This window comes from Cucurbita maxima, unplaced genomic scaffold, assembly GCF_002738345.1.
Source record: "Cucurbita maxima cultivar Rimu unplaced genomic scaffold, Cmax_1.0 Cma_Scf00041, whole genome shotgun sequence".
NCBI lineage: Eukaryota > Viridiplantae > Streptophyta > Magnoliopsida > Cucurbitales > Cucurbitaceae > Cucurbita > Cucurbita maxima.
The window spans coordinates 101,809-128,445 of record NW_019272057.1 but is presented as its reverse complement, the minus strand read 5'-3'; the positions used below and the strand labels follow the sequence as shown (position 1 = coordinate 128,445).

General features: G+C 35.4%; 5 protein-coding genes across 9 annotated transcripts; 2 read left to right on the top strand and 3 right to left on the bottom strand.

Moving 5' to 3' along the window:
* Nucleotides 1–2,353: 2,353 nt before the first annotated feature.
* On the top strand, nt 2,354–6,513 carry LOC111469797 (histone deacetylase 19-like). Of its 3 annotated transcripts, none has more exons than XM_023115226.1 (8): nt 2,354–2,488; nt 2,845–3,395; nt 3,749–4,189; nt 4,902–5,132; nt 5,471–5,541; nt 5,638–5,695; nt 5,834–5,899; nt 6,101–6,513. In XM_023115226.1, exons 2-8 carry the CDS (start codon nt 2,868–2,870, stop codon nt 6,185–6,187), a joined length of 1,482 nt encoding a protein of 493 aa, XP_022970994.1. In that variant the 5' UTR covers nt 2,354–2,488; nt 2,845–2,867; the 3' UTR covers nt 6,188–6,513. The 3 variants fall into 3 exon arrangements, with proteins under 3 accessions (XP_022970994.1, XP_022970993.1, XP_022970995.1); XM_023115225.1 differs by having other exon boundaries at nt 2,361–2,463; nt 2,843–3,395; XM_023115227.1 differs by lacking the exon at nt 5,834–5,899 and having other exon boundaries at nt 2,361–2,463; nt 2,843–3,395.
* Nucleotides 6,514–6,597: 84 nt separating this feature from the next.
* On the bottom strand, nt 6,598–10,651 carry LOC111469757 (chloride channel protein CLC-e). The gene is made up of 7 exons (XM_023115171.1): nt 9,795–10,651; nt 9,247–9,655; nt 8,924–9,124; nt 8,335–8,801; nt 7,677–8,237; nt 7,271–7,467; nt 6,598–7,181 (listed from the first exon to the last, which is right to left on the bottom strand). Exons 1-7 carry the CDS (start codon nt 10,239–10,241, stop codon nt 7,151–7,153), a joined length of 2,313 nt encoding a protein of 770 aa, XP_022970939.1. The 5' UTR covers nt 10,242–10,651; the 3' UTR covers nt 6,598–7,150.
* Nucleotides 10,652–10,904: 253 nt separating this feature from the next.
* LOC111469831 (UDP-rhamnose/UDP-galactose transporter 2-like) lies at nt 10,905–13,866 on the bottom strand. Of its 2 annotated transcripts, none has more exons than XM_023115270.1 (6): nt 13,562–13,866; nt 13,257–13,474; nt 12,279–12,463; nt 11,985–12,185; nt 11,503–11,664; nt 10,905–11,405 (listed from the first exon to the last, which is right to left on the bottom strand). In XM_023115270.1, the coding sequence occupies exons 2-6, from the start codon at nt 13,459–13,461 to the stop codon at nt 11,046–11,048; spliced, it is 1,113 nt and encodes a 370-aa protein (XP_022971038.1). In that variant the 5' UTR covers nt 13,462–13,474; nt 13,562–13,866; the 3' UTR covers nt 10,905–11,045. The 2 variants fall into 2 exon arrangements, with proteins under 2 accessions (XP_022971038.1, XP_022971039.1); XM_023115271.1 differs by having other exon boundaries at nt 13,257–13,471.
* Nucleotides 13,867–14,574: 708 nt separating this feature from the next.
* On the bottom strand, nt 14,575–20,140 carry LOC111469833 (ankyrin repeat domain-containing protein 2A-like). Of its 2 annotated transcripts, none has more exons than XM_023115275.1 (9): nt 19,992–20,140; nt 19,776–19,817; nt 18,725–18,906; nt 17,349–17,561; nt 17,093–17,241; nt 16,815–16,983; nt 15,689–15,781; nt 14,972–15,111; nt 14,575–14,886 (listed from the first exon to the last, which is right to left on the bottom strand). In XM_023115275.1, exons 2-9 carry the CDS (start codon nt 19,807–19,809, stop codon nt 14,787–14,789), a joined length of 1,080 nt encoding a protein of 359 aa, XP_022971043.1. In that variant the 5' UTR covers nt 19,810–19,817; nt 19,992–20,140; the 3' UTR covers nt 14,575–14,786. The 2 variants fall into 2 exon arrangements, with proteins under 2 accessions (XP_022971043.1, XP_022971044.1); XM_023115276.1 differs by having other exon boundaries at nt 19,965–20,088.
* A 2,270-nt stretch (nt 20,141–22,410) lies between these two features.
* On the top strand, nt 22,411–25,397 carry LOC111469769 (transmembrane 9 superfamily member 12-like). The gene is made up of 2 exons (XM_023115191.1): nt 22,411–22,509; nt 22,952–25,397. The coding sequence occupies exon 2, from the start codon at nt 22,958–22,960 to the stop codon at nt 24,935–24,937; it is 1,980 nt and encodes a 659-aa protein (XP_022970959.1). The 5' UTR covers nt 22,411–22,509; nt 22,952–22,957; the 3' UTR covers nt 24,938–25,397.
* The last annotated feature ends 1,240 nt before the right edge of the window (nt 25,398–26,637 follow it).

Below are 26,637 nucleotides of genomic sequence, written 5' to 3'. Positions count from 1 at the left end.
AACTACCTAGATGTTGAACCTTTCTACCACACCATCTTTTTGCTTTTTTCGTTCGTAGTTTAGTAAGTTCGAGTTTACTTGAATGGTTACGGTAGTTAGTTTCGTATCGAGAGTGGTGAGAGATTTCTTCCAAGCGAACACGTGTCACAAGGAGAGAGGGTCTCACATCAACCATTCTGTCGAGATATACATTTTGAGGTTTGACCTGCTTTGCTAGACTCATTGACCTGCATATGACCCAGTTTTAGGACCCATGACTTGATTCATCCATCTGGTCTGACTTGTGACCAGCGTCTCGTCTAGGTGCGTTGTGTCGTTGTGAGAATATTCAATAGAATTTTAAGCACTTGAAGGAATGAATACTTGAATGCGTGAATCAAGGGCTATCATTTGTTATACAAGGACGCGTGTATCTTTCCCCTAAGCGCATATAGGTCGGAGAAGGAATTGTATTGTCTTTCGCACTTATATATATATATATATTTCTATTACAAATTATAATAAATTAATTTTTATATTTTATGTATTTCAATTACAATTTTGGGAATATAATTATAATATTTGAATTTTTTTATTAAATAGTATGTTGTAATATAATATTTTTGTTTGATTTTGGTGATTTGTCCTAGGTCTCTGAACTTTTGAATTTTTAGTTGAACTATCGTAAAATCAAATCAACGAGCATGACCAAGTGAGGGGGCTAGCTTCTTGGGCTCGACCCTAGCCTCTTCTATGCACGGTTTGAAACTATATCATTTATAGTTTCCTTAATAATTTTTCAATTATGGATAATAGATGGATATCTCAAAGTGGGTAAATTCTCAACTAAAAAATTATAGGTTTGAATTACTCCCCTATCAAAAATTAAATTATAAACACGTTGACGAAAATACCCTCTAATCAATCATGTGGGAAATATTCTATCAATCAAATTAAATTACTCATTTTACACGAAAAAGATTCATAATTTTATCCAAAAAAAATTAAATAGGAAATACATAATTTAATATATAGTTCTAAGATCATATAGATCAAATTCAAAATAATTTAAAAGATATGGTTTGTTGGGTTGGATTATGTTATAAAATTTAAATGATAATCCAATGGTTAATAAGTAAAATATTTATTTATTTATTTATTTATTTAGATTTCACACCAATGGAATCATAAATAAATAAAAAAAATTAAATCAACATAATCAAATAAATAATTTTCAAATTAAATAAAGTTAAAATAAATATATGTGATAAAGAAAATATATTTTTTTAAATTAACTTTCAATCCAACTAATTCAATCCATAAATTTTATCTTTTATTTGGAATATATTAATCATAGAATATATTTTAGATATTCGTAATTAGTTAATATTTTTTCGTTTTGATTTGTAGTATATTTTATTTTATTATCAAAATTTAGTTAGTTTATATTTTTCTTATTTTTATATATTAGTTGGTAGCGGGTATTCTATTTGAATGTCACAAACCTTCATGAAAATTATATTTTAGATCTCACTGGAACTTTTGATCCCACCTATGTTTGTTACATTCTCAATCCCAATTTTATTTCTCATTCTTAACAAATTTAAATAAGCTAATAACTTAATCAAAATAGTATAAATTGAGTTGGATTGATCGAGATAAATGAAGTATTTTTTTTTTTTTTTAGACAAACTTTAATTTATTTGAAATTAGTGAATTTTTAAATATATTTACTTTCTACAATTAATAGGTGAGTTTAGGAGAAATATAATAAAAAAATATACCATAAAAATTGATTAAATTAAAACTTTGGCTTAGTTTGAGATTACCTAATTTTTAAAATAATTGTCTCTATCTTTCCTTTTACGAAAATCAGTTGGGATATAAATTAAATCAATATTTGATAAATTTAATATTTAAACGACGTAGTTCTGTTACAATATTGGGTAAATTACTATTAATTTATTATGAAATAACTATAATGATCAATATAAACATATTTTTCCATTCAATATAATTTTAATTTTAGGTTTATATAATTTAAATTACAAGTAATATTTTAATTAATTTTTCATAAAATTAAATTTTGTGATAAAATTTAAAACATAAATAAAATTTTAGTTCATAAAATTAAATAATATATTATTAAAATGATAATATGTTAAATAAATACCAAAAAAAAAATTATTTTGTTTAATAGGTTTGTATATATATATATATATATATATATATATATATATTTAAAATATAAAAAAAAAATTAAAGGATGCTTTAACTTTATTTTGTATTTATTTGAGCATTAATTTAGAAAAGTGTTGAATAAGTGGATAAAATTAAAAAATATATTGAAGATAAAATTTATTAAACAGTTAATAATTGGAAAGGATTTAGATTTTCAGTCGGTCGAAGAAGTTTAGTTGGATCTTCTCGTTGTTGATCACAGTGAGGAAGAAGGTATTCGGGCCGCTTCTGTAGCCATTATCGAGCTGCGTTCTCTCTCCAGTTTAAGGTTTCCTGTCTTTGTTTTTGTTTGTTTACTTGTTCTTCAGAGACGATGTCAATTTATCTTAGCTTTCTTTACTGTATTGCATTACTCGCTATCAGCAAAGTTTTAGTTCGTTCACTTTGATTACAAGATAGTAGTTTCAATAACCATTGTTTTTGCCTGAATCGGGATGTTGACGTGACGTTAGAGACTATGATTTGCTTTATTTGGACTTGTTCGTTGTCTCCCTTTTGATTTTCACTCTCTGAATTCAGTTTTGGTGTAGAATCTGGTTGATTTCAGTGATTTCTGACGATTTTTAGCGAGTATTTTGGTGACCGAACTCAAGTTAGGTTATTACTTGGTTGTTTTTGCCCTAGAATTCTTGCACCTCGTGGGGGATATGGAGACTGGAGGCAATTCATTACCATCTGGGCCTGATGGCGTGAAGAGGAAAGTCAGCTATTTCTATGACCCTGAGGTTGGGAATTACTATTATGGGCAAGGTCACCCAATGAAGCCGCATCGCATCCGAATGACGCATGCCCTTCTCGCTCATTATGGCTTACTACAGCATATGCAGGTTTTCAAGCCTGTTCCTGCTAGGGACAAAGTCCTTTGCAGATTTCACGCTGATGATTATGTGGCGTTTCTTAAAAGCATTACCCCTGAAACGCAGCAAGATCAGCTAAGACAGCTTAAGCGCTTCAATGTCGGTGAGGACTGTCCTGTCTTTGATGGCCTCTACTCTTTCTGTCAAACTTATGCTGGTGGATCTGTTGGTGGTGCTGTTAAGTTAAACCATAAGGTTTGTGATATTGCTGTCAATTGGTCTGGTGGGCTACACCATGCGAAGAAGTGCGAAGCGTCTGGATTTTGTTATGTCAATGATATTGTTCTGTCGATACTGGAGCTTCTTAAACATTATGAGGTTTGTGTAGTCACAGAAGTATTAACCACTAACTATCAATGCTTGTTAGATAATTTTTTCTATTCGATCCTGTGGCTTGCTTAACTATTAAGTATTGTTAAATCTTGATTTGGAATAACGTAAAGCTCTGTTGGAAGCATGTCCTATGATATCGTGTCATCTTCACTTAGTGCACCAGTGACTAGCGGGAAAGACTCGAGATGTAGAACTGCTGTTTTTGTAATCTTTAACCAGCATCACTTCATGTAGTATGGTTTGGATTTTAATAAACTATACTGGGATGTGATCTTGACAATTTGTTATGTTATGATTCTCTGCATGTTGATCTTGTAATTGTGAAACTTCATGTGCAGCGTGTTTTATATGTTGACATTGATATCCACCATGGAGATGGTGTCGAGGAGGCTTTTTACACAACCGACAGGGTCATGACTGTATCGTTCCACAAATTTGGAGATTATTTTCCTGGTACAGGTGATATAAGAGACATTGGTTATGGAAAAGGAAAGTATTACTCCCTTAATGTTCCTTTGGATGATGGAATTGATGACGAGAGCTATCATTTCTTGTTCAAACCTATAATGGGAAAAGTTATGGAAGTTTTTAAACCTGGAGCTGTTGTTCTCCAATGTGGGGCTGACTCTCTTTCTGGCGATAGGCTTGGATGCTTTAACTTGTCAATAAAAGGTCATGCAGAGTGTGTTAGATATATGAGATCATTCAATGTGCCTCTATTGTTACTTGGTGGGGGTGGCTACACCATCCGCAATGTTGCTCGCTGCTGGTGCTATGAGGTACAAGTATTGCTTTCGAAGAATAATTTTTTGTATAAGTGTTAGTTCCTTCTTGTGTATCGTGTTATGAAGTTTTGGAAAGTGCAGCACTTGATCTTATTAGCTCATATTGAGTGAGGTGAATGATATAACTTGATCAATTGATTTAAGATTGTGCTTGTGTCATTTTAAAATAGGAAGGGCAGTGGAGTAGAAGCATCTTACATGTTCATAACAACTCAACTAATGACTAATGTCTCAAGTTTTTATAATTTAAAGGTTCTCTTTAGTAATATGACCCCAATAAAATCTATATTCTGCAAAGATGGTAAGCATCATGGATGACACATTCCTTTTGTAAGTTTCAAAATCAATGAAATTCTCTTATAAAAAAAAACAATAATAAAGATTATGGTTGACTTCTTTCGGGAGCTCATATACTGAAGTTTCTGACCAGAGGAGACATCAGACATTCTTTTCGATCCGTACCATTTCTTTTATATTTTAACATGTCTGTGTGTTCCAAATTAGTACAAAAGTTCATGTGGAGAGAGTTGATAAACTTTGTGACTTCATAACAATAGTACGTCTTACTCTTTTCATCATGGGGTGTTAAGATTTTGTACAAAGTCATGTTGTCCTTGATGCTAGATTGTTGCTCCAAAGTTCTTCCTCATATCTGTATCATTTTTTTGATATTCTGTTTGGCAATAAACTGTCACATGTAAAACAGACAGGAGTTGCACTTGGGATGGAGGTTGATGACAAAATGCCACAACATGAATATTACGAGTATTTCGGTCCTGATTACACTCTGCATGTTGCTCCCAGTAATATGGAGAACAAAAATACACACCAAATGTTGGAAGAAATACAGGGCAAGCTGCTTGATTACCTCTCAAGGCTTCAGCATGCACCCAGTGTTCAGTTTCAAGAAAGACCTCCTGATACCGAACTCCCAGAGGTATGTTAAAATAATATAATTTGTTTTATTAGTTTTCAACCTGCATGCATTAACGCCATGATTTTTTGATCCATATGCAAATAGATTCAATGTCTCTGTGTTGTGTTGCTTGTCTTCGGCACGATGACAATAATTTGTTGAAAGATATAAAATGGTAATCCAGGTTTAGTGCGAGAAAACTTTTAATACTTGAGATACACAATCCATTCCTTTTTCCCCCATTCTATTTGTTGTTATTAGGAAATTGGAATCAAATTTAACCTGGAAATCTACCTACTTGACCAATAATGTCATTGGTAATTGTCGCCTGATTACTGACTGCTAAATATAATCTTCAGGCGGATGAAGATCGGGAGGACAAGGATGAGAGACGGGATCCAGATTCAGATATGGAAGTTGATGATGAGAGGTATTTCGTTTTGGTACTTGATTTCTGTTTTATTTTATTTTTTCAATCCTTAGTATCTTAACTTCGGCTGCTTTTTTTCACTTGCTGTTTGAACAGAAAACCCATCCCAAGCAGAGTTAAAAGAGAAACGGTCGAGTCTGAAATCAAAGATACGGTATGCTCTAATTGAATATAATGTCCTATTTTTATTCATGTCCACGCCTTGTTACATTTCATGATTCAAGCTATCATTGATGACATATTTTTCCTGCATGCTTTTTGATTCTTTTATCGGTTGTCTAAAATTTTTTAGGAAGTTAATGTCGATAGTACTAGAGGTTTAGAAAAAGCAGCAGCAGCCGAGGCTACAAGCGCAAAGGTGAAAAATCTCTGGAAAGTGGAAGCAATGAAATATTCTCTTTTTCAAGTTTTGAATTAGGAGCTATCACTTTCCATTAAAATGATTTGTCTATAATGTTTGGAATTGGAAAAATTACTCTCTAGGGGGCTTTTCAAATTAAAATGATTTGTCTAGAATGTTGAGTACTCATTTATTTATATGTTTACATTGCACTTGCAGGCTTTAGACATAGGTTCTCTCAAAATCGAAGAGCCAGGCGTAAAACTTGAAGAAACCAGCAAGCAGAATGACCAAATGTTACCCTAATCTTTGAAAAGGGGTGGAGAAAAGGGAGGGAATCATTGAACGACGTACTCCAAGCAAATAGAGGTGACTTTTGACCTTCTTTGTTGGATAGATTTATGTAGACTTGTACTCTTGGTATAGTCGTAAAAATTGTGCCGTGCCTCGAGTATTCGTGTATAAAACTGAGTTAAGATGGATAATCTTACTATTTAGACCAGGTATGGATAATTTGCTAAATGTCATGGTGGCATTGGCAAATCTTGATATGTGTATTGAGGTTTCCTTGTGAATCACCATGAATCAGAATAGAGGTTTTCATGTGACTTGAGCTGATTAATTTTTTACCTCCCTGATTGATGTGTTTTTAATTCATATAATACTAAAAGTTGGTGACATTTATGTATATATATAGTCCAAAGAACAAAATTATATTACATGAGATCAAGATATAATTGTATTGAACAATAATGAGTTAAAAAAGAAAAAGTTCCCATATCCCCATGCCTAACATGAGCGTGGCTCTACATTCCTTCCTTTTAAGATCAAATGTTCAAATTCTCGTGCTAAATAAATAACGAGTTGAAAACAAAATTTTATTATGAAAAAAAAAAACTGTAAAGAAACTAGAGGTATCTACAATCCAACTCTACCTTCACTCTTGTAAATGTGTTCATGAGGTTACAAAGAGGAGAAAGGGTTTGTTTGAGAGTAGGATATTAATCAAAACCACAACGCAATGATGTGTGAGCTGTGGTAGTGAGGATTTTCAAGCTTATCTGAAAAGGTTAATGCCATGTGTGTGTATTGTAGCTTGTCTTCCAAAGTAAACAATGAAGTTACTGCACAAAGAGTGAAGGATTTTGCCCTGCTGGTGCTTAATTTCTGCTGCGCTGAATAGCAGCCTCAGTAATTGCATTGTGTTATGCTGTGATTTATATTCTCTGTGTGTCGAAGCTTTCATGCTCCACTTTGTCTTAGCTATCATCAGCCGAGGGATTCTCTTGTTGCAAGAATTCTGCATCAACCAACAAAGGAAATGGTGGAATATCATAAGTAGAAACTCCAAGTATAGATGAAGTTCCACTCTTATAGTTTTAAACGTACCTGCGTGTGAGATCAATACACTCCAAGTCTAGAACACCCACAAGGTAACCCATCTGATCTTTCACCACTGGAACTTGGCTCACACCTAAATTCTTCATAACCATTTTAGCTGTAAGAATGTCCATACTTGGAGTTGCTGTCCATGGTACTTGACATATCTCGCCTTCCAGTGAGCAAATCTCAGAAACTACTAGCCCCTGTCCAACATAATAAGTGGTTAAGTTTGGATATTTACAGAATTGATGAGTCATAGAAGTAAAAATATCTCTCTGCTATACTGTGAGGTTCGAAATTGGGACGAGCAATTCATTTCGATAGCTTTGAACTAGATTTACCCCTTTGAATTAGCCGATCTTACAAAATTGTGGAGAAAAGAATGACCAACCATAGTATAGTAGAAGCCCACCTTTAGTTGCTCAGTTCTTGATATTACATTTTTGCTTAACTTTTGAATGTCTTCAAGGGCCAATATGCCAATCAAAGTATTCTCTTCATCCACAATCAATGCACAGGACTGCTTCTCTGCAAGCATGAGATCTACTGCTTCTATAAGGAAAGTGTCCATGAAGACAGTAACGTATCTTGTTGTCATGGCTTCAGACACACATATCTTCCTTTCTAACTCTACAATTTCGCTATCAGAATCATATGCACAAAGTGAGCTTTCAATTTCACAGAGATCATTTGGGTAAGTTTCCTTTCCATCATCTGTATAATTGGAAGATTGGTCATTTGCATTACTGTCATATGTTGTAGATTGTTGAGTACTAAGAATTTTCCCTAGAGGGAGTTTCTTTGTCTTCTGGGAACTCCTTTTCCTTTTCTGCCCGGATGTTAACCACGACGACACCCCGACAGCTCCAAGTAAAGGAAGAACAATTCGGTAGTCCTGTGTCAGCTCAAAAAGCAACAAAACAGCAGTAAGAGGCACCTGACAAACCCCAGCAAGAGTAGCAGCCATTCCAACCTGCAAAACCAAGCCAATGCAAGTTGTGTTCGTGTTCTTCCACAAAAATGGCAATAAAACGATGAGATTTAAGGAATACAATGACATAGAACAGTACCAATCCATAAGCTTGAGGCGACGCCACTTCGAAAATGGAGAAGTCGATCACTGTGTTGGGCTCAGAAAGTGCAATTCCAATGAATTTCCCATATGCCATTCCAGTTGCAGCGCCAATAAACAGAGATGGCGCATAGTACCCTCCTACTAGTCCAGATGCTCTACACAAAGAGGTCGCCAAAATCTTGACAACAACAAGCTGGGCTAACAATTCAGCTGAGAGGGGTTTCACAAATGGCCGAGATTCCAACAAAAGATCAACATTCTCAAACCCCCAGTACAGAATTTCAGGGTATGCCATGGCTATCAGTCCAGTAGAGAAGCCACCTAGAATAGGAAACAAAGCCCTCGACACACCGAAGTCCTTATGAACTTTGTCGACGGTTGCAAGCATATAAGATGTGCATTTAGAAAAGCTCAATGAAACCAAGCCACAGAGTGCACCCAACAACAGATACAGTGGAAGCTCTGAAACGAGTTAAATAGGCTCTTATAGACTACTTGCTTGCCAAATATAAACCCTAAGACAAAAAGATGGATCAATTATCTTGTGTGTTAGCATTGATTTCAAACTTAGACTATTAGTTTACCACTCGGTGAGCGAAAATCGTATTCAGGAACCTTGAATGCTGGTTCAACCCCAAGACCAACTTGTGAAACAGCAGAAGCTATTACAGCACTTAAGATAACCATTGAAGTAGTGTTTGTGAGAGAAAAAGTTGAATCTGCAGGAGATGGCCACAGGACTGACTCAACAGCAAAGAAACAGCCAGCAACTGCAGCATTAAACCCTGTCAAAACAGAAGAGAATTCATAAGACCCTGTTGGAGGATCAACTCAAGAACATGAGGAAACCAATGCCTCATTGTTCTATCACAGCCATTAGCCACAAACCATTTTAGTAGAGACCAACCAGATGAGATGCCAGCAGCTGATCCTGCAGCTATCAGAGAAAGCTTTGTTCTAGAGTTCCTGTCAAACACAGTAGAAACACCCTTGCCAACAGAAGTACCGATGTCGACACTCGGACCCTCCGGCCCCAAAGAGTTACCTGTTCCAAGGGTTACAGAAGCAGCTACAGCCTTAAGGAAAGGTTGCAGTGCAGCCCTGAATTGATTAGAAATGGAAACTGGAACTCCAAGTTTCGTGGAAGGATCACTGTTTGTAGCCTCTCTAAGCAGATTTAGAAAGCTAACAAGAAATCCCCCACAAGCAGGAACCAATATAACTCGTTTCCATGTTTCTTCAACAGGCATTTCTCTTAACCAAGAAGCTCCTCTATTAGGAATTCCATCCCAGAAAAAATCACGTAGCTCATGCACCTTCAATCATTCAAAACATCACAGTAAGAACACCAACGAATCAGCAGAGAAGTATTTTCAAGTTCTTGACTGATTATAATATGTGCTAAGTTCATAGAAGAAACAAAGAAGGTGAAGAAAAATGGAGTCTACGAAGTACTGCGTTATTGAAGAGCACGACGCCGATGCCCGTAAGAACACCAACGAAACACGATGAGATTATTGTTGAACTCCCAATTCCAGAGGGGATACCTTCTTCTTCTTCTTCTTCTTCTTCTTCGTCTTCTTCTGTATTGTCTTCTTCTTCCTCTTCTTTGCTCCATTTTATACCCGTCGCCGACGGCGAACCTTCGCCTCTGCTAAACCGGCCGTCGCTGCTACCAGGAACAGGGGATTCAGATTCTCCGCTGCCGGGCAGAGCACAAAATGACCTAAAACGAAACCCAGTTCGTTTTGGGCGAAGAGAAAAACGAAGACTCAAGAAACGGCCATAGCTGCTGCAACAGTCATTTGGGGCAGAAATTGAAGAAGAAAGAGGGTAATGATGGGCATTGTTGTAAAGCCTTACGCCTATGGAATCGAAAGCCCCCATTATGTATACAGTCATTGGCACACAGTTCTTCTCCTGCTAAGTGTTCGTGAATATGTTATGAAGATGAAATATAGCTCTATCTACACGGATTTGAGTGGATGAGTTTGACAAAGCGCCTGACCCCAACTCAAATTACGACTCCGTGGCTCCTGAAGAGGCGTTGATTTGCTTCCATTTCTCTCTCTCTCTCTCTCTATCATGGCTCCATGGAACCAGAGAAACCACAACTTTATGGGTTGACCACTTGAACATGGTGAATTTCAATCAAATAGTGCACATTATGCACTTGTTACACAACAACGAGGAAGGGCCGAGTACGATCGACAACGGGTGGCGGTGCTTCCCTTTAAGGCAGAACGCTCCCCTACCGATGCATTTTTACATCCCTAAGCTTCAGTAGATCGCCTAGTCTCGTTTTCGAATATGATAAGGAGCTTTCACTTTCTTCATAGAACTCCAATAGTATTTTAGGCTTAAATTAGACAAATATCATATCGTTCGGTAAGAAGGAAGGATTACTGTTCTCTAATTCAAAGATATTTTAATTTAGTTCTTGAGAATACAAAAGATCTTCACGAATTATGATGACTTAGAAGTGATTTAGTAACAAAAATAGGTAGCTGTTTTCCGAAATCTCTCCTTATAGAATCATATTATCACTTTAGCCTCGTAGATTGTCACAACAATTTCAAATACTTTCTTTTATTCGGATACGAATGTTACAATCTTTGAATATATAAATAGTCAACCTTAGGAGACTTAAAATCCACATTGGTGGAGAAATTTGGTGTGCAAAAAGGAAGAAAAACACAGATTTTATTATTTTTGAACATGACCAAGCTCTTCATCTCTCAAGCCACTCTCCTGAATTCCCTCCTTCAACAGCATCAACTCCTCATCTGAAAGTGGGCTCTTTGTTTGAGGGACAGCCATTGCATTGCCTTGCTTCTCAATCTCAACTGCCCAGTTATAAATCACCATCCCAACAACAGCAAGAACCATTCCTGATATGTTCTTCAATGTCATCTCTGAATCAAAGAGCAGCCACCCCAATGTCAACACGCATACCGTCTTCATATGACCTAACACCTGGAACGACACGGCCGAGAAGCGCCCAATGCACAGATATTGACTGATGTTGCAGAACACAGCAAGGGAGCATGACAGTACTATGAAACTCTGCAACATTCATCAAGGTTTCATATTGATTGGAACCTTCAAAAGAAAAAGCGAAACATTTACGGGATTCGAAAGAGAGATCGAAAGAACGACTCACAAACGCGTTGAAAGTGTAGCTGTAATTCAGTATAGATTTGCTTGTGAGGCAGTAGTCAATAAATGGGCCAACTGTTAGAAGAGAAAGTGCTTGTATGGGAGCTGTCTTGCTGAGTAATTCAAAGGATCCTATTGAGTACTTCTTTTGTAATGAACCTATAGACTGTTAATCAATGCAAAATTGTTAGCTTCAGACTCGGCAGTGTAACGGCCTAAGCCCACCGCTAGCAGATATTGTCCTTTTTGGACTTTCCCTTTCCCCAGCGTCTTTACTGACACATTGTCCAGTGTCTAGCTCTGATACCATTTGTAATAGTCCAGGCTCACCGCTAGCAGATATTATTCTCTTTGGGCTTTCCCTTACGGACTTCCCCTCAAGGCTTTAAAACGCGTCTGCTAGAGAAAGGTTTCCACACCTTTATAAAGGGTGTTTTGTTTTCCTCCCTAGCCAACGTGGGATTCTCACAAAAAGAAAGTGCTTACAATTTGTTGCAGTGATGTGCACAAGACTGCTACCAAGGCACAAAGGAACCCTTTGGCATTAACCTTCACATCAGTCACTGTACAGACCCCGACACCGACAACGACCACGGCTACGGCCATCTTCACTTCCCTTGAGTATTGTTTTCCATGAAGAATCCATTCCATTACACAAACCACTGGTATCATGCTTAGCTTTGATATCTACAAGCGTATGGAGCAGTGACAATGTTCGGTTATTGTCGATGACGATCACGAGTGACATGACAACTAAGGGTAAGGGGGAGAAGATTGAACCTGATAGAATCCAACGGAGTTTAACATGAGGCTGAAGTTCATGGCTGCTATCGACGTGTTAGCGATAATCGAGAACCAAAGAAGCTCCCAGATGGGAACAGATTTGGATTCAGAATAGCCAGTGGCATTTGAAATCCAGCCAACCATTGCAGTTGCAGAAAAGTGAAATCCAGTTAAGGTTGTAGCTGAAACACAAAAGGAAATTCTTGGATCAGAACAAGTAGTTGGTGAAATAAAAGAGATACTCTAATATCCCAAGCCCATCGCTACTCTATATTGTCTTTTTTAGGCTTTCTCTTCCAAACTTTCCCTCAAGGTTTTAAAATACATCTCTTAGGGAGAGATTTCCACACCTTTTCTTATAAACAATGTTTCGTTCTTCTCCCCAACTGATGTGGGATCTCACAATCCGCCCCTCCTGTGGAGCCTAGTGTTCTCGCTGGTACTCGTTCCCTCTCCAATCAATGTGGGACCTCCCCAATTCACCTTCCCTTGGGGACCAGCGTCCTTGCTGGCACACCGCCTCGTGTCCACCCCTTTGGGTCTCAGGTTTCTTGCTGGCACATCACCCGATGCATGTCTCTAATACCATTTGTAACAACTCAAGTCCACCGCTTTGTCCTCTTTGGATTTTCCCTTCTGAGTTTCCCATCAAGATTTTAAAACGCATCTACTAGATAGAAGTTTTCACACCGTTATAAAGAATGTTTTGTTCTTCTTACCCTCCAATGTGGGATCTCAGGATATGATTATCATATCATGTATTTCTCTTTTTCTCTTGAGCACTCTCAATGGAATTATCATTTTCATGTTGGTCCTTCATCATTTATCGAGAGCTTCGATTAAAACCGCTTCATTCAGTCAATGGGCGAAGAACAGCTAGCTAAGAGTTAGCTCAGAATTCAAATGATTGCTTCAGTTAAGAGAACTTAGGATAATGAAATTTGAAACTTAGAAGAGAAGAAGAGAGGTACAAACCAAAGGAAAAGGCAAAGCCAGTTTGGGACATGAGCTGCTTGTTGGCCATGATGATGCCCACTGAGCTGATTATGTTCATACCCCAAGCTCCAACATCTGAAACAGAGGACGACTTCCTCTCCTCCATCAGCATCTTCTTCTTCTTCTTCTTCTTCTTCAAATCCAGATCAAAACATTTGCTCAAAGATATTGCTCCCAAATTCATCAAACTGCAGCTGCTAAACACAAAATGTAGATCAAATGAGAATTGAATGGTAGAAGAATGAGAACTTAATTTCATTAAATACTCTTCTGGGTCAGCTTACAATGTTCTTAAATCCTCAAAGTTTGAACCTTTTGACCCCAAAATTGTTGCTGCAAAGTCCACTCTCAATGGAAGCTCTCCCCTCGGCTTCTTCAGTTGGGTTTTGCTGCCGTTTTGGGCAACCAGCACGTTTACAACTAAACAAACCCACCGATCCCCATGGAAGATTTCGAGTTTCAAGAAATAATTAAAGCTTTTTTAAAGGTGGAGTGTAGAAGGAAACAAGCTGTTTTGCCTTTCAACCTTTACACTTCTGTGGTTCTCGACTTTATCAAAATTTTGGTTGTGTTCTAAGATCCCATTTTGTTTAAGACACAAAATGTTCAAAAATGTATGAACTCATATGGTTGTTTTGATACTCACAAAATTATCAAACTCTGAGTCACCTTTCTAATTTGATATTAAATTTGAAAGCATTTAAGGGCGTTTGTTTGAAGATTTTGTTTAAAATGTCAGGAATAGAAACAAAATGTCTAGAAATCGAAGATAATTGTGTTTAGTGAGAATGCTCTCATAATTACTTTTAACAATTCTACCACATTAATTAATTGTTATTAGTTTATTTTTATTAAGTCAAATTATTAAAATAATTTAATTTCTTATTAATGTACATTATACCTTAAATTTTAGGACATGCACTTGCCTAACATTTTAGATCCTTGCTACATGTGGATCTAACAAAAATAGAAGTATTTGTATTGATCATGCAATTGACCAACATTTGAACCCCATTTTTCTCTTTAGAAAAAGGTAAAAACTCTTTCACTGTTATGGAGAGAGAGAGAGAGAGAGAGAGAGAGAGAGAGAGAGAGAGATTGAGAGAGAGAATTGAGAGGGAGGGAGGGAGAGAGAGAGAGAGAGAGAGGGGGGGAGAGAGGGGATGAGAGAGAAGGGGGAGAGAGAGGGGATGAGAGAGAGGGAGAGAGAGGGGAGAGAGACAAGAAATTGGTTGAGAAGATGAAAACAGGAGAAAGAATAGAACAATGGATACTCTTGGTCAAGTATAGCAAGACAGAACAGAATCCCAAAAGGCTCACATAGCACACCAAATAATAGAACAGATTTAGTCTCACTGATTATATATATATCATTCTAATGAAAATCACATCACTTGAAGTAAGCAGTAGCGTTTTCAAAAGTAGATAAAGCTAGAATCATAGAAATGCCTGTGCCCGTGGCGTGCGTGCTTGAGTTATGGCACAAAATCTTTCCCGTGGCTTCAAAAGTTACAGGAAAACGTCCTTCTCGAGCAATTTGAGCACCTCGTGTTGGTTGTTTAGCTTGGCAACATCTATGGGGGTCTTTCCATCCAAGTTTTGGAGAGTGCTGTAGGCAAAAAAGGAGAAAATGGTGAAATATTGAAGGAAAAGAACCATTAAGTAATGTCATTGTGAAGGCTGTTTGTTTTTACACTGCAGCGCCATTCTCGAGTAACAGTGCAACACACTCCTTCCTGCCATAACCAGCTGCATAATGAAGTGCAGTGTTCTTGTTCTTATCCAGTGCATCCACCTTCACTCCAGCTTCAAGAAGGATCTGAGCGCATTTCGCCTGTTTATTTATGTTTGGGAAGGGAGGAGTGTTGGAAATTGGTCATGTCTCAGTTCAAATGTAAGGCAAAATTTCCAGATTGTTGCAAATACAAAAACAAGGCAAATTCATGGCCAAAACGAAAAACTCGCACCATAGGAAACTCATTGATAGCACATGTAACTAAGAATTCACCCATACTAGTAGTTGAACCGGGCTAAAATCAAGCACAAAATGAATAAATAAAAGCATTAGCAAACATCTCTATGTGAGATCCCACATCGGTTGGGGAGGAGAATGAAACATTTCCTTATAAAAAAGTGGAAACCTCCCCCTAGTAGACACGTTTTAAAAACCTCGAGGGGAAGTCCGAAAGGAAAAATCTCCAAAGATGACACTATCTGCTAGCAGTAGGCTTAGGCTGTTACATATTTATACCTTACTCAAAATCGTAGCATTTTCCAAGAAGACAGATTTCATAATTCTCATTATCAATTTATCACTAATAAGAAGCCACAAGGATGCTCAAATGTATTTGAAACGTAATGAAAACAACAGAAAGGTTTGGGAAGAAATTTCCCACAAGAAGCTATCGTACCTCACCATACCCACATGCAAAATGCAAAGCGGTCCTTCCCTCTGAATCTTCTTCATCCTTGTTCTCACCGGCTGCTAGTGCATTTTTTAGGCCCTAAAACAAAAACAAAAACAAAAGGAAGACCTGGATTAGACAACTTATTTCTGATACCCCACTCTCGTCTAATATTCTTCGTCACGAAACAAACTCCCAACTATTTAATTCAAGTATTTCTAAACAGGCAAATGGGTGAAGCAAATCAACAATGATAGAAATATTTTCTTAATTTATTGATATAAATTGATCTAAGGTGAATAGAAAAATGATAAACAAGGGAACCTTCCCCACTAGGCAACATAGTAAAAATAGAAAAATCAAAGAACAACAAGAAGCAAACGAACTCTCCAAATTGACTTGAATATCAAAATAACTCCAAATATTTTTTAGAGAAATACACCATCTAGCTTCCCAAAAGTGAGCTTTATCAAAAATCTTTTATACCATGGTGAAAGAATCCTCACAAACTCTCCAGTTTCTTTCTAAACTTACAGCTTAAATCAAAATCTGTCCTTTTGCCCATTTGAAAGTATTGATGGGTTCTATCAAATTATGGTAGGAAGAAATAGTTTTCCATGGGCCTTCTACCTTACATCTCTTAACAGCATTGAGCCATCCTATAGATATCACCCTATATTTTCTTTTAATCTCGACAGAATAACAATGTCGAGGTCTAACTAACTACAGGTAAAGAAGCAGTCTACCAATTTGACAAAATAAATTCCTTTTAGAAGAACCCACCCACTCCCCACCACACATGCACACACTGTTCGGCTAGCTTCCATGCAACTCAATTATTCGTATGAAACTACCATTAGAATTAAAAGATATTTGTATTATTTGAATTAAATACAAAGTAAAATTTTATTTTAGTAGTTGATTAAGATTCAACAACATAAAGACAGCAGAGAGGAACATGACAATGAAACAAAAAAATACAATGTAATGTCAAATTAATTAAGACCAATTCAAGTATGATATGCCTCTATAAATGAGTCTGCATCTGATTGTTGGATTGCAATATTTCTTTCATATCAATAATGAAAGGACCTTGAGGAAAAACAAGTTGTGATGAATCATCATGTTATACCTCGACATCACCAACACTAGCAGTTTGATGAACTATAGATTCGTCATCATTTCCTACTTCTTCTGAATCATCTGCAACAGAACTTTCAGCATTGGCTCCATCTTCTCCATTAACTGCAAAACCCATTGCTTCGCCCAACTTTTTCAAGACGTCTCTGTCATTCCAGTACCTAAGAAAGAAAACTCTCTCTTTAACAGAATGGTCTTTAACTCCCCCCCCAAAAAAAAAAAAAAAAAATTGATGCAGGATTGAAAATAAATGATTATAGAAACCATAACCTCATCATGGCAGCTGGACCACCAGTCTCTATTTCATCTAAAATAGGCTTCAAAGTTGGATCTTGCTTGATCTGTGTCATACGTTCCTCAAGCTGCTCTTTATTGGATGGATTTGCAAAAGTTTCCAGCATGCTAGACATGGATGGATCCTGGAAAATTGTAAGATCAAATCATATCATTCAATTGACATGCTATTGTAAATAGAGAATGGAGAACAACAACAGGAGCGTATTTAAATTCAATCAACAACAAGAACCTGCATTAATGTATTGCCAAGGCGCTCAGCCATTGACATAAATTGAGGATTCTGCATGACCTGCTGCATGGTAGAATAGTATTGTTGCGTATCAAACTGCGGAATACCCTGCTGAGCAGAAGCACCGTGAAAATTCTTCTGAAGTTCTGACGCCATCTGAGTAAATGCAGGATCTTTTGCTATTTGAGAAGCTAATTCTTGAATGCTAGGATCCTGCAAGGAAAAGAAAAGGTTCTCATGTTTTTACATTTCTAAGCATGAAAAGAAAATATTCAGAATGAGTTTAATCTTCTTTTTCCCTAGGAAACAAAAGGTCCTCGATGTCAACAACATATTTCAGAAGTTTTCAGTCATAGAAATCATAATGAAGTATCAAAATCCAAAAGTATTTTCTGGCATCATGGATTCCACATCCCACTGAGAAGTCAATCCAATATCAATGAAGGTTAACTATATGCAATATTAAATACCTCTTAATTTTCCTATGCAACATTAGGTTACCAAAACATTGAAATTTTGATAGTTGGGTAACTCATGACATACATACAATATCCTAACACAAATCAGTAGAGCAAGAACTTTCAATCAATCAACCAATTGGTTAAATCCATATTTCAACCTTCACATAGTCTAATGTAAAGCTGTAGCCAGCTTACAATGTTCTTAAGCATGACTAGACTTAATAACTTTTTCAATTTGGTTATCCCCAAAACTAACACTTTGTGTAAGAAATCAAATTCAACCATTATACCAATGATATACAAGATAGCAAAATTGGTAAATATTTGCTTTATAATCTTATTTGATCTTTTAACTACAATTATAACAACTAGTGGTCATTTTTCCTTGAGGGTCTAGCTGGGCGCCTTTCAACAGTTTCCTCAACAGAAATTCAGAAAAAACTAAAACTGAACAGTTCACCCAATCAATCATTATTTTATACTGTCAGCTAGATTATAAACTAAAATTTCTCTAAGATGTCTTAGGCATCCACCTCATTCATGGTTACAACCGGAGAAAATTAGTTTCCTCATCAAAAACTCAGAAGAAACTAAAATGAAATAGTTCATCCAATCTACCAAAATATTATATCCTATCAGCTCAATTATGGGCTAAATAAACTTTCATGGATCTCTTAGGTGTCCACCACATTCAGGTTCATGCAGATTAAATTCTAAAGACTATCCCTACTCACCTCGAACATCATTTCTAAGTCACATTTAACAAAGAAAAAAAAAAGAAAAAAAAAGAAAAAAAAAAGGTCAATTAAATGATCATATAGATCAAAGTACTTAAAATTCTAATGAGTGAAAACTAAGTAGATAGTAGTCATTCAGAAATTGAATATATTTTAGACATGAAAGAAGTTGGCATACGTTAAGCAAGCCAGTCATTGCTGAGAAATCAAAAGGATTTGGAGGAAATTCAGGAAGTGAGGCTGAGGGAGCCTTTGGTTTATCTGGCTGATGCTCTGCAGAGGATGTTTCGCTTTTGGTTGTTTCACTTTTGATTGTTTCACTTTTGGCACTTTTGTTATCTGACGAAGCTGTCTTCTCATCTGCAAATGAATAACACATTATCAGAAAGAAACTGAAACAGAAAGAAGTTCAGAAGAAATTATAATTATTTAAAAGGAAGAATAAATGAAAAATAAATTTGTTTCGCATCGTTATATTTCTGATATGTTGTATCCGTTATTTCTTTAATTTCCCAGCATATTGCCCTTGTGATGTGTTCCATAAATTCTATTGTAGTAGCTTAAAAATCACATTAGCTCAGGCCACAAGTCTTTCCTTTTTGAAATGGGATTATTGGTATTATGAAGATGAACGTAGGGGAAAGAATAGCAAAGAAGGTTTACATTAAACTTCTCTTTTTTTGTTTAGAACATGAAACTCGCGGTTAGCTTACTTTATTCCAATTTCTACTCATTGAATTATATACTCGGTTACAACAATTGAAAATCTCCCCTACACTTTGATTTATTTGCTTCTCTCTTTTCCACTCATCAACACCCTTGTGCTCTTCTGACTCTAGGCTTATCTCCATATTCTGCCGGCAAAAGTCCTCTCTAGAGTCAAAAAGGGTGGACAAATCGGCAAATGTCTTTGTTTTCTGCACCCTAAAAGAGATGATGTTCTACAGGGAGTTGAATCCAGATCGCATTGTGTCTATCGAAAGATCCATAACCTCTATAGAACAAGCAGTATTACAACTTAAACCACCGTACGCTAATTCCAGTCAAATCTTCCAAATCAGAATCTAATTAACCAAAAACACACTCCTAGAAACCATCCAATGTCCTCATTTATAAAAAAAAGTCCAAAATTAAACAGGAACTTAAACAGAAGAACCCCTCTGTTTCACCTTAAAAGAGGAAAAAAAATCCACAAATTACCGACCACAATCTACAATAAAGGAACTTACCAGCAGCAACATCCTTCGTCGAATTGGAAGCCATGAGAGTAACTGAAGTCAATTGAAAGAACAAAATATCAGAACGGTGAAACAAGAGCAATCCGGACACTATGATGAGGGAATTAAACACAAGAAATGGAGCAGAAGAAAAGAATCAAAAAACGAAAAAGAAGATTATTCCAAACCCAATCCAAAAACCTTTCTAGATTAAGCTACGAACACAACCTGCAATGGAGATTCCGAGATTGAACCTCAACCCGACGCCGATCAGAGTAACTCAATCCAAGAAAAGTAGAGCGCGGTCAGAACTTTGTAGATGTTCAGATAATAAATCACTCACTCTATATATCACCCATCCCAATCTCCCGAGACACTTTTTTTTTTTCTAATTATTATTTTAAATTAAAAATTAAAATTATATATATATATATATATATATATATATATTAAAAAATTGTTTATTAACATTTTTTTTCTTTGTTTAGCTTTTAAAATTAAATAAATTTTCATAATCTTCCAATTTTCTTTTTATATAAATTTAAAAAATTATAATAAATATTTTATTTCTTATTTTTTAAAATTATGTTTTTTTGGACTAATTTTAAAAATAAATAAGTTTTTAATTTTTTTTCGAATTAAATATAATAAAGAAAAATCACGGATAAAAACAATATCGTAAACGTAATTATTATAAAGTTAGGCAACTATATCTTATTTTTTATAATTAATTTCTTTTTTCATTAACTCTCGTAAATAATAAATATTAATAGGTAGGTAGGGCGGGCAGTTAATTTTTCATCCTAGAGAATGGAAAATTGATTTTATTTATTTATTTATTTATTATTTTTTTTCACAGAAAAATAATTTTTCATAATTATTTAAAATGTATTTTGCCACAATTATTTATTTTTTATTGAATTAATTTATTGGATTTACACGCAAGCAAACAAACAAGGCAAGGCGTTGCCAGAGTTTCAGTGGGCCACCGCAATCCTAATCTTCTCCGAACCAATGGCCATTTTTCAACGACGGAAATGTTTTTCTTTTATTATTTTATTTTATTTCCTTTTAGGGGCAAGAATTTGTGGTTGTAATTACGTGGCATTCTTTTTCTTGGGAACCAACTTATATTTTCTTATATGTGAGACCCGTTCATTTGTGTGCTCGTAAAAATCACAAAATATGAATCGTAATTTTTTTAATGATTTGACTCCAGGATAAAGATGCACGTGTAGGAGCTTGTGATATATATATATATATATATATATATATGGTCGGTATGTATGAAAGTGATACTATGAGATCTCACATCTGTTAGAGATGAGAATGAATCATTTCTTATAAAACCCGAGAGGGAGTGTAAAAGAGAAAATCTAAAAAAGTCAATATCTACTTATGATTGAGTTGAGCTGTTATAAACGATATCAAAGTCAAACACGAGAATATTGTAAGACCCCATACTTTTTTTTATCAAGGTTTAGAAGCATGAAAGTGATGCTCGACTCGAGAATTTGGTATACATGAAAGTGTACACGGAAAGAAAAGTTTAATATTTAAAATTTTCAATTTTTTTAATATTATATATATATATAATATAATATAGAGAGTTGATTTTGCATTAGTTTCCCATTTATTTTTAATTTTTAAGTTGATAAAAAAATTTCTTTCAATAAAAATGAATTTTAATTAAAAACATTGTTTATTTATTTATTTTTCGAAAATTTCTAAAGAAAAGTGAAGAAGGAAGAGAAAAGAAAAAACAAAATTTTAAATTTAAAAAAAATAAGAATTAATATAAAAATATTAAAGGTTCGAATTAGATCAAATATCTCACGTGAAGAAAAAAATGGACGTCGGTTAGCTTTATGTCTTTCCATCCTCGACCTCGTTCAGCTAATAGAGAGGAATCTCTTCCCGCTTCCTTTTCATTCATCATTTAAGCAGAGATTTCCACGATCTCTAATCCCACAAGTTAAATAGACATCTCTATAATTTAATATATCATATTTTTATTTTACTGTCCTTATCTTCGACAAAGGAAGATATTACTCGATATATTTCCGTATCATTCATGATATATATAATAATTTGGACACTCGTTTCAAATGCATATCCCATTTTTGCATAGCAAGGTTATGAAAATTCACGACAAGCAACCGTTCGTATTTCTCCCGAGATTAAAGAGTTTGAATGTGGAGGCGGTTCTTCTTTTATCCGAAGAGTTTGAATTAGCCCCCGATCGTATTTCTCCCGAGATTAAAGAAAAAGGGGACAATCTGTCTTTTTAGAGCGATGGTATGATCTCTACTCCATAACTATTACACAAAAAGTCGGTAATTTATGAGATTTAAACAAACAAGACTAAACATTAAATCGTAGGTTCCTAATTAAAATAAGCTATAAATTACTTACAACTTTTGTAATTATTTTATCTTTATAGTAAAAAATATTAGATCAAGAGTTGATATGGAACAACCGGACATAAACGGGACATTGAGAGGTGATGAGTTCGAGCTTTCGCGTATACAATCCACTTCAATATATATATATATATATATATTAATTTGGATAAAAAAAATGCGTATTTTATTTAATTAAACAATATATATTTATTATTATTTTTTAAAAAAGATTTTGAGGAGGAATATTAATTCCCAGCGCAACGCAATTTCAAGAACCCCGAACAATATACGCATTCTGTATCGTCCGTTGCTCGTCGTGAGTATCTCTCACCGTGTCGGTGGTAAGTTCTTGACCTAGATCTCAAGATTTCCCCCATTTCTTGGTGTATGATTTCGAGTTATGGAGCTAAGGAATATGTTTCTCTGTGTTTGATTTGATTTTCCATTTCATCGTTGCTTGTGTAAATTGAATTGAGTCGGATTTCCTCCTTTTTCCAGTTTGATCTTAACAATGTTTTTGTTCTTTGTTTGAGAATGATTTGCTTAGAATGTATTTCGTTTCTTCCGTGCAACCGTTTAATCACTCGGATCTAATGCGTTCTCTAATTAATCTAGCAGATTTTCAGATTAGTGGTAAAAGATAAAGATAACTTTTTTTTTTTTCTTGTAGATCTTGTCGCTGTCTTGTTTTTGTTTTATGATTTGAATTGTCGTTACTTTTGCTAGCGTATGGATCTTTTAAGTCTGGTTGGATTTGTAATTAGATTGCCGCATTTCTTTCAGTTTCCAATGGCCTCCTCCTGTTCGAGGAAGCCCTCAATTTGTCGGGTTTTCCTTGTGTTTCTGTTTCTTGCCTATCGTTGCGATGCATTCTATCTCCCCGGCAGCTACATGAATGTTTACTCTTCTGAGGATCCTATATTTGCTAAGGTTAATTCCTTGACTTCCATTGAAACTGAGCTTCCTTTCAACTATTATACTCTCCCCTATTGCAAGCCACCGGGTGGTGTCAAGAAAAGTGCAGAGAATCTTGGGGAGTTGCTTATGGGTGATCAGATCGACAACTCTCCATATCGATTTCGCATGAATGTAAATGAAACAGTCTACCTTTGTACCACTGAGCCTTTGAGTGAGGTTCAAGTGAAGCTTTTGAAACAGAGAACTCGTGATCTCTATCAGGTAAACATGATACTGGATAATTTACCTGCCATGAGATTTACCGAACAAAATGGGATTAAAATCCAGTGGACTGGGTTTCCAGTTGGGTACACGCCATCAAACAGTGAGGATGATTATATCATTAACCACCTAAAGTTCACAGTCTTGGTTCACGAGTATGAGGGGACTGGTGTGGAAATAATTGGCACTGGGGAAGAAGGTATGGGTGTGATTTCGCAAGCTGAACAGAAAAAGGCTTCTGGATATGAAATTGTTGGATTTCAGGTTACACCTTGTAGTGTTAAATATGATCCTGAAACGATGAAGAAGTATGATATGCTACAGAATATCACGCATGTAGACTGTCCAAAGGAGCTTGAGAAGTCCCAGATCATCAGGGAGAAAGAGCAAGTGTCATTCACTTATGAGGTGCAGTTTGTCAAAAGTGATATAAGGTGGCCATCAAGATGGGATGCTTATTTGAGGATGGAGGGTTCCAAAGTACACTGGTTCTCAATTCTAAATTCACTAATGGTAATCTTCTTCTTAGCGGGTATAGTTTTCGTTATATTCTTAAGGACTGTGAGAAGAGACTTGACAAGGTATGAGGAATTGGACAAAGAATCTCAAGCACAGATGAACGAAGAGCTCTCAGGATGGAAACTTGTAGTTGGAGATGTGTTCAGGGAACCCGAATGTTCGAAGCTCCTCTGCGTGATGGTTGGTGACGGGGTTCAAATTTTGGGGATGGCAGTTGTCACTGTTGTTTGTACAGCATTTGGGTTCATGTCACCAGCTTCTAGAGGAATGCTACTGACAGGGATGATTATTCTTTATCTTTTCCTTGGAATTATTGCAGGTTATGTTGGTGTACGCGCATGGAGAACCATTAAGGGAACGTCAGAAGGGTGGAGATCAGTTTCCTGGTCAGTTGCTTGCTTCTTTCCTGGGATCGTCTTCGTCATTCTTACAGTACTGAACTTCATTCTTTGGAGCAGCAAGAGTAGTGGCGCCATTCCCATCTCATTATATTTTGAACTCTTAGCTCTCTGGTTTTGCATATCTGTGCCACTCACCCTGCTGGGAGGGTTCTTTGCCACACGAGCTGCAGAAATTCAGTTTCCCGTGAGAACCAACCAGATTCCGAGGGAAATTCCTTCACGGAAGTACCCATCTTGGCTTCTCATTCTTGGAGCTGGGACCCTTCCCTTCGGAACCCTTTTCATCGAACTCTTCTTTATCCTTTCTAGCATCTGGCTTGGAAGGTTCTATTACGTTTTCGGTTTTCTACTGATAGTTTTATCTCTTCTGGTTATTGTGTGTGCTGAAGTATCAGTCGTCCTTACCTACATGCATCTCTGTGTGGAGGATTGGCGATGGTGGTGGAAGGCGTTCTTTGCTTCTGGTTCAGTTGCTCTTTACGTGTTCCTATATTCCATCCACTACTTGGTCTTTGAGCTGCAGAGTTTGAGCGGCCCGGTGTCTGCTATTCTTTATCTTGGTTATTCATTGATCATGGCAACGGCAATTATGTTATCAACCGGCACCATCGGCTTCCTGACATCTTTCTACTTTGTTCACTACCTATTTTCTTCAGTAAAGATAGATTAGAAATGGCCTACACCGCCCTTTCTCGCCTGGCCAAAGGACGATTACGGTAACATTTCAGCTCTTGGCGAACCGTCTAATACTTTCTTGTTCCCTTCAGCCTAGCAAGTTTCTTAGGCATTTTTTTTTTGTCTTCGGAGCCATTACATTATATGAAGTGAAGTGAGATGATGGGATAGTTATTTCTAGTTTTATGAATCCCAACCTATGTTTAGAATGCAAAGATCTGCCCTCCACCAATACCAAATCCAAAAAAATGGGATGTTCTTGGGTTTTTAATGCTATTGATCTATTTTTGATGGAGTGCTTCTATCCAACCAAATTGTTAGTAGAAACTTGAAAGTTGTTACCATTGTTTTACCTTTTCCATTCTTGTATACCATTTCATTGTATTTGCTTTCTCCTTTGATATTTTTGACATTATTGATTTCTTATCTATACGTGCTAAGTCGTTAAGTTCGTATATGACATTTGAGAAAATGCAATGAAGGATTGCATATTATATCATTAAGTTCGTATATGACATCTGAGAAATTACCGTGAACGCTTGCTTGTTATATCGTTAAATTCATATATGATGTGTGAGAAAATGCAGTGAAGGCTTGGATATGGATATTATGACGTTAGGTTCGTATATGACATTTGAGAATATGCCGTAAAGGCTTGCCTATTATATTGTTAAGTTCATATATGAATATGAGAAAATACAGGATTATATTAAGTTCGTATATGACATCTAAGAAAATGCAGTGAAGACTTGTGTATTATACCGATACGTGCAAGTCATCGAGCTCTTGTAGTCCTTGAATACTTTTAATATAGTTTCAAAATTTATGAAAATTAGATAATTTTAATTTAGTTCGTATAATTATTTAGAAATGGAAGAATTTATTTATTATCTGGGTCAATTTTGTCAATTTTATTACTGACTTTAAACTATATTTATATTATATTTTATATTTTTTTTTTCTTTTTTCGTATAATGAGATTATTCATTAAAAGTAAAACGATTTTAGTAATAATTACGTATCAATATTTTAATTAATTTTAAATATGCTACAACTCTAGAATTTGAAATTATATTAAATATCCAAATGCCAAAATTTTCATATTTTAGGTTAGCACATACAATAAATAATTTAGGTGATATTATTAAATTAATATAATTAATCATATGCATATATACTATGTTTTATATATCTTATTTATTTCATGTACACCACCTTTGTATATTTAATGATTTTATTAAATATACGTACACAATAATATAGTCCATAACGATGTAACCGTATAATAAAGTTTGTGTCGGACATATTAAATTTGTATACCTAAAGTATGAAATAAATATAAAATGGGGGCATATAGTATCATCCCAATGTTGAACTTAAATTAATTTTGAAAAAAGAAAAATATTTACAAAATTATTAATTCTTACATATCTTAGTTTCAAAGTTTCTCATTAAGCTTGCAATGCATATATTCCAAAATATAAAACATATACTATATTATATTAAATCAATGCTATCAAACTAATTAAATTATTTTTTAACGATTAAAAATATAAAATTTAATTCTAATTTCTCAGACCATTATAATTTAATAAATAATAATAATAACAACAATAAAATATTAAAAGAATTGGTATAGACTAAAAATTAATTAAAATATTATTTTAGTCATTTTAGTTTCATGTCTGAATTTAC

Coding starts and splice junctions, on each gene's coding strand:
- LOC111469831 (XM_023115270.1), bottom strand. CDS start 13,461: ATGAATTTGGGAGCAATATCTTTGAGCAAATGTTTTGATCTGGATTTG. Junction 12,464..13,256: donor TGGCTTTGCCTTTTCCTTTG/GTTTGTACCTCT, acceptor TTTGTGTTTCAG/CTACAACCTTAACTGGATTT. Junction 11,665..11,984: donor GCACATCACTGCAACAAATT/GTAAGCACTTTC, acceptor ATTGATTAACAG/TCTATAGGTTCATTACAAAA.
- LOC111469833 (XM_023115275.1), bottom strand. CDS start 19,809: ATGGCTTCCAATTCGACGAAGGATGTTGCTGCTG. Junction 18,907..19,775: donor GACGAAGGATGTTGCTGCTG/GTAAGTTCCTTT, acceptor ATTCATTTGCAG/ATGAGAAGACAGCTTCGTCA. Junction 16,984..17,092: donor GGTCCAGCTGCCATGATGAG/GTTATGGTTTCT, acceptor TTTCTTTCTTAG/GTACTGGAATGACAGAGACG.
- LOC111469769 (XM_023115191.1), top strand. CDS start 22,958: ATGGCCTCCTCCTGTTCGAGGAAGCCCTCAATTTGTCGGGTTTTCCTT.
- LOC111469757 (XM_023115171.1), bottom strand. CDS start 10,241: ATGACTGTATACATAATGGGGGCTTTCGATTCCATAGGCGTAAGGCTT. Junction 8,802..8,923: donor CGATTTTCGCTCACCGAGTG/GTAAACTAATAG, acceptor AACTCGTTTCAG/AGCTTCCACTGTATCTGTTG. Junction 8,238..8,334: donor CGCCTCAAGCTTATGGATTG/GTACTGTTCTAT, acceptor TTGGTTTTGCAG/GTTGGAATGGCTGCTACTCT.
- LOC111469797 (XM_023115226.1), top strand. CDS start 2,868: ATGGAGACTGGAGGCAATTCATTACCATCTGGGCCTGATGGCGTGAAG. Junction 3,396..3,748: donor AGCTTCTTAAACATTATGAG/GTTTGTGTAGTC, acceptor CTTCATGTGCAG/CGTGTTTTATATGTTGACAT. Junction 5,696..5,833: donor AGTCTGAAATCAAAGATACG/GTATGCTCTAAT, acceptor AAAATTTTTTAG/GAAGTTAATGTCGATAGTAC.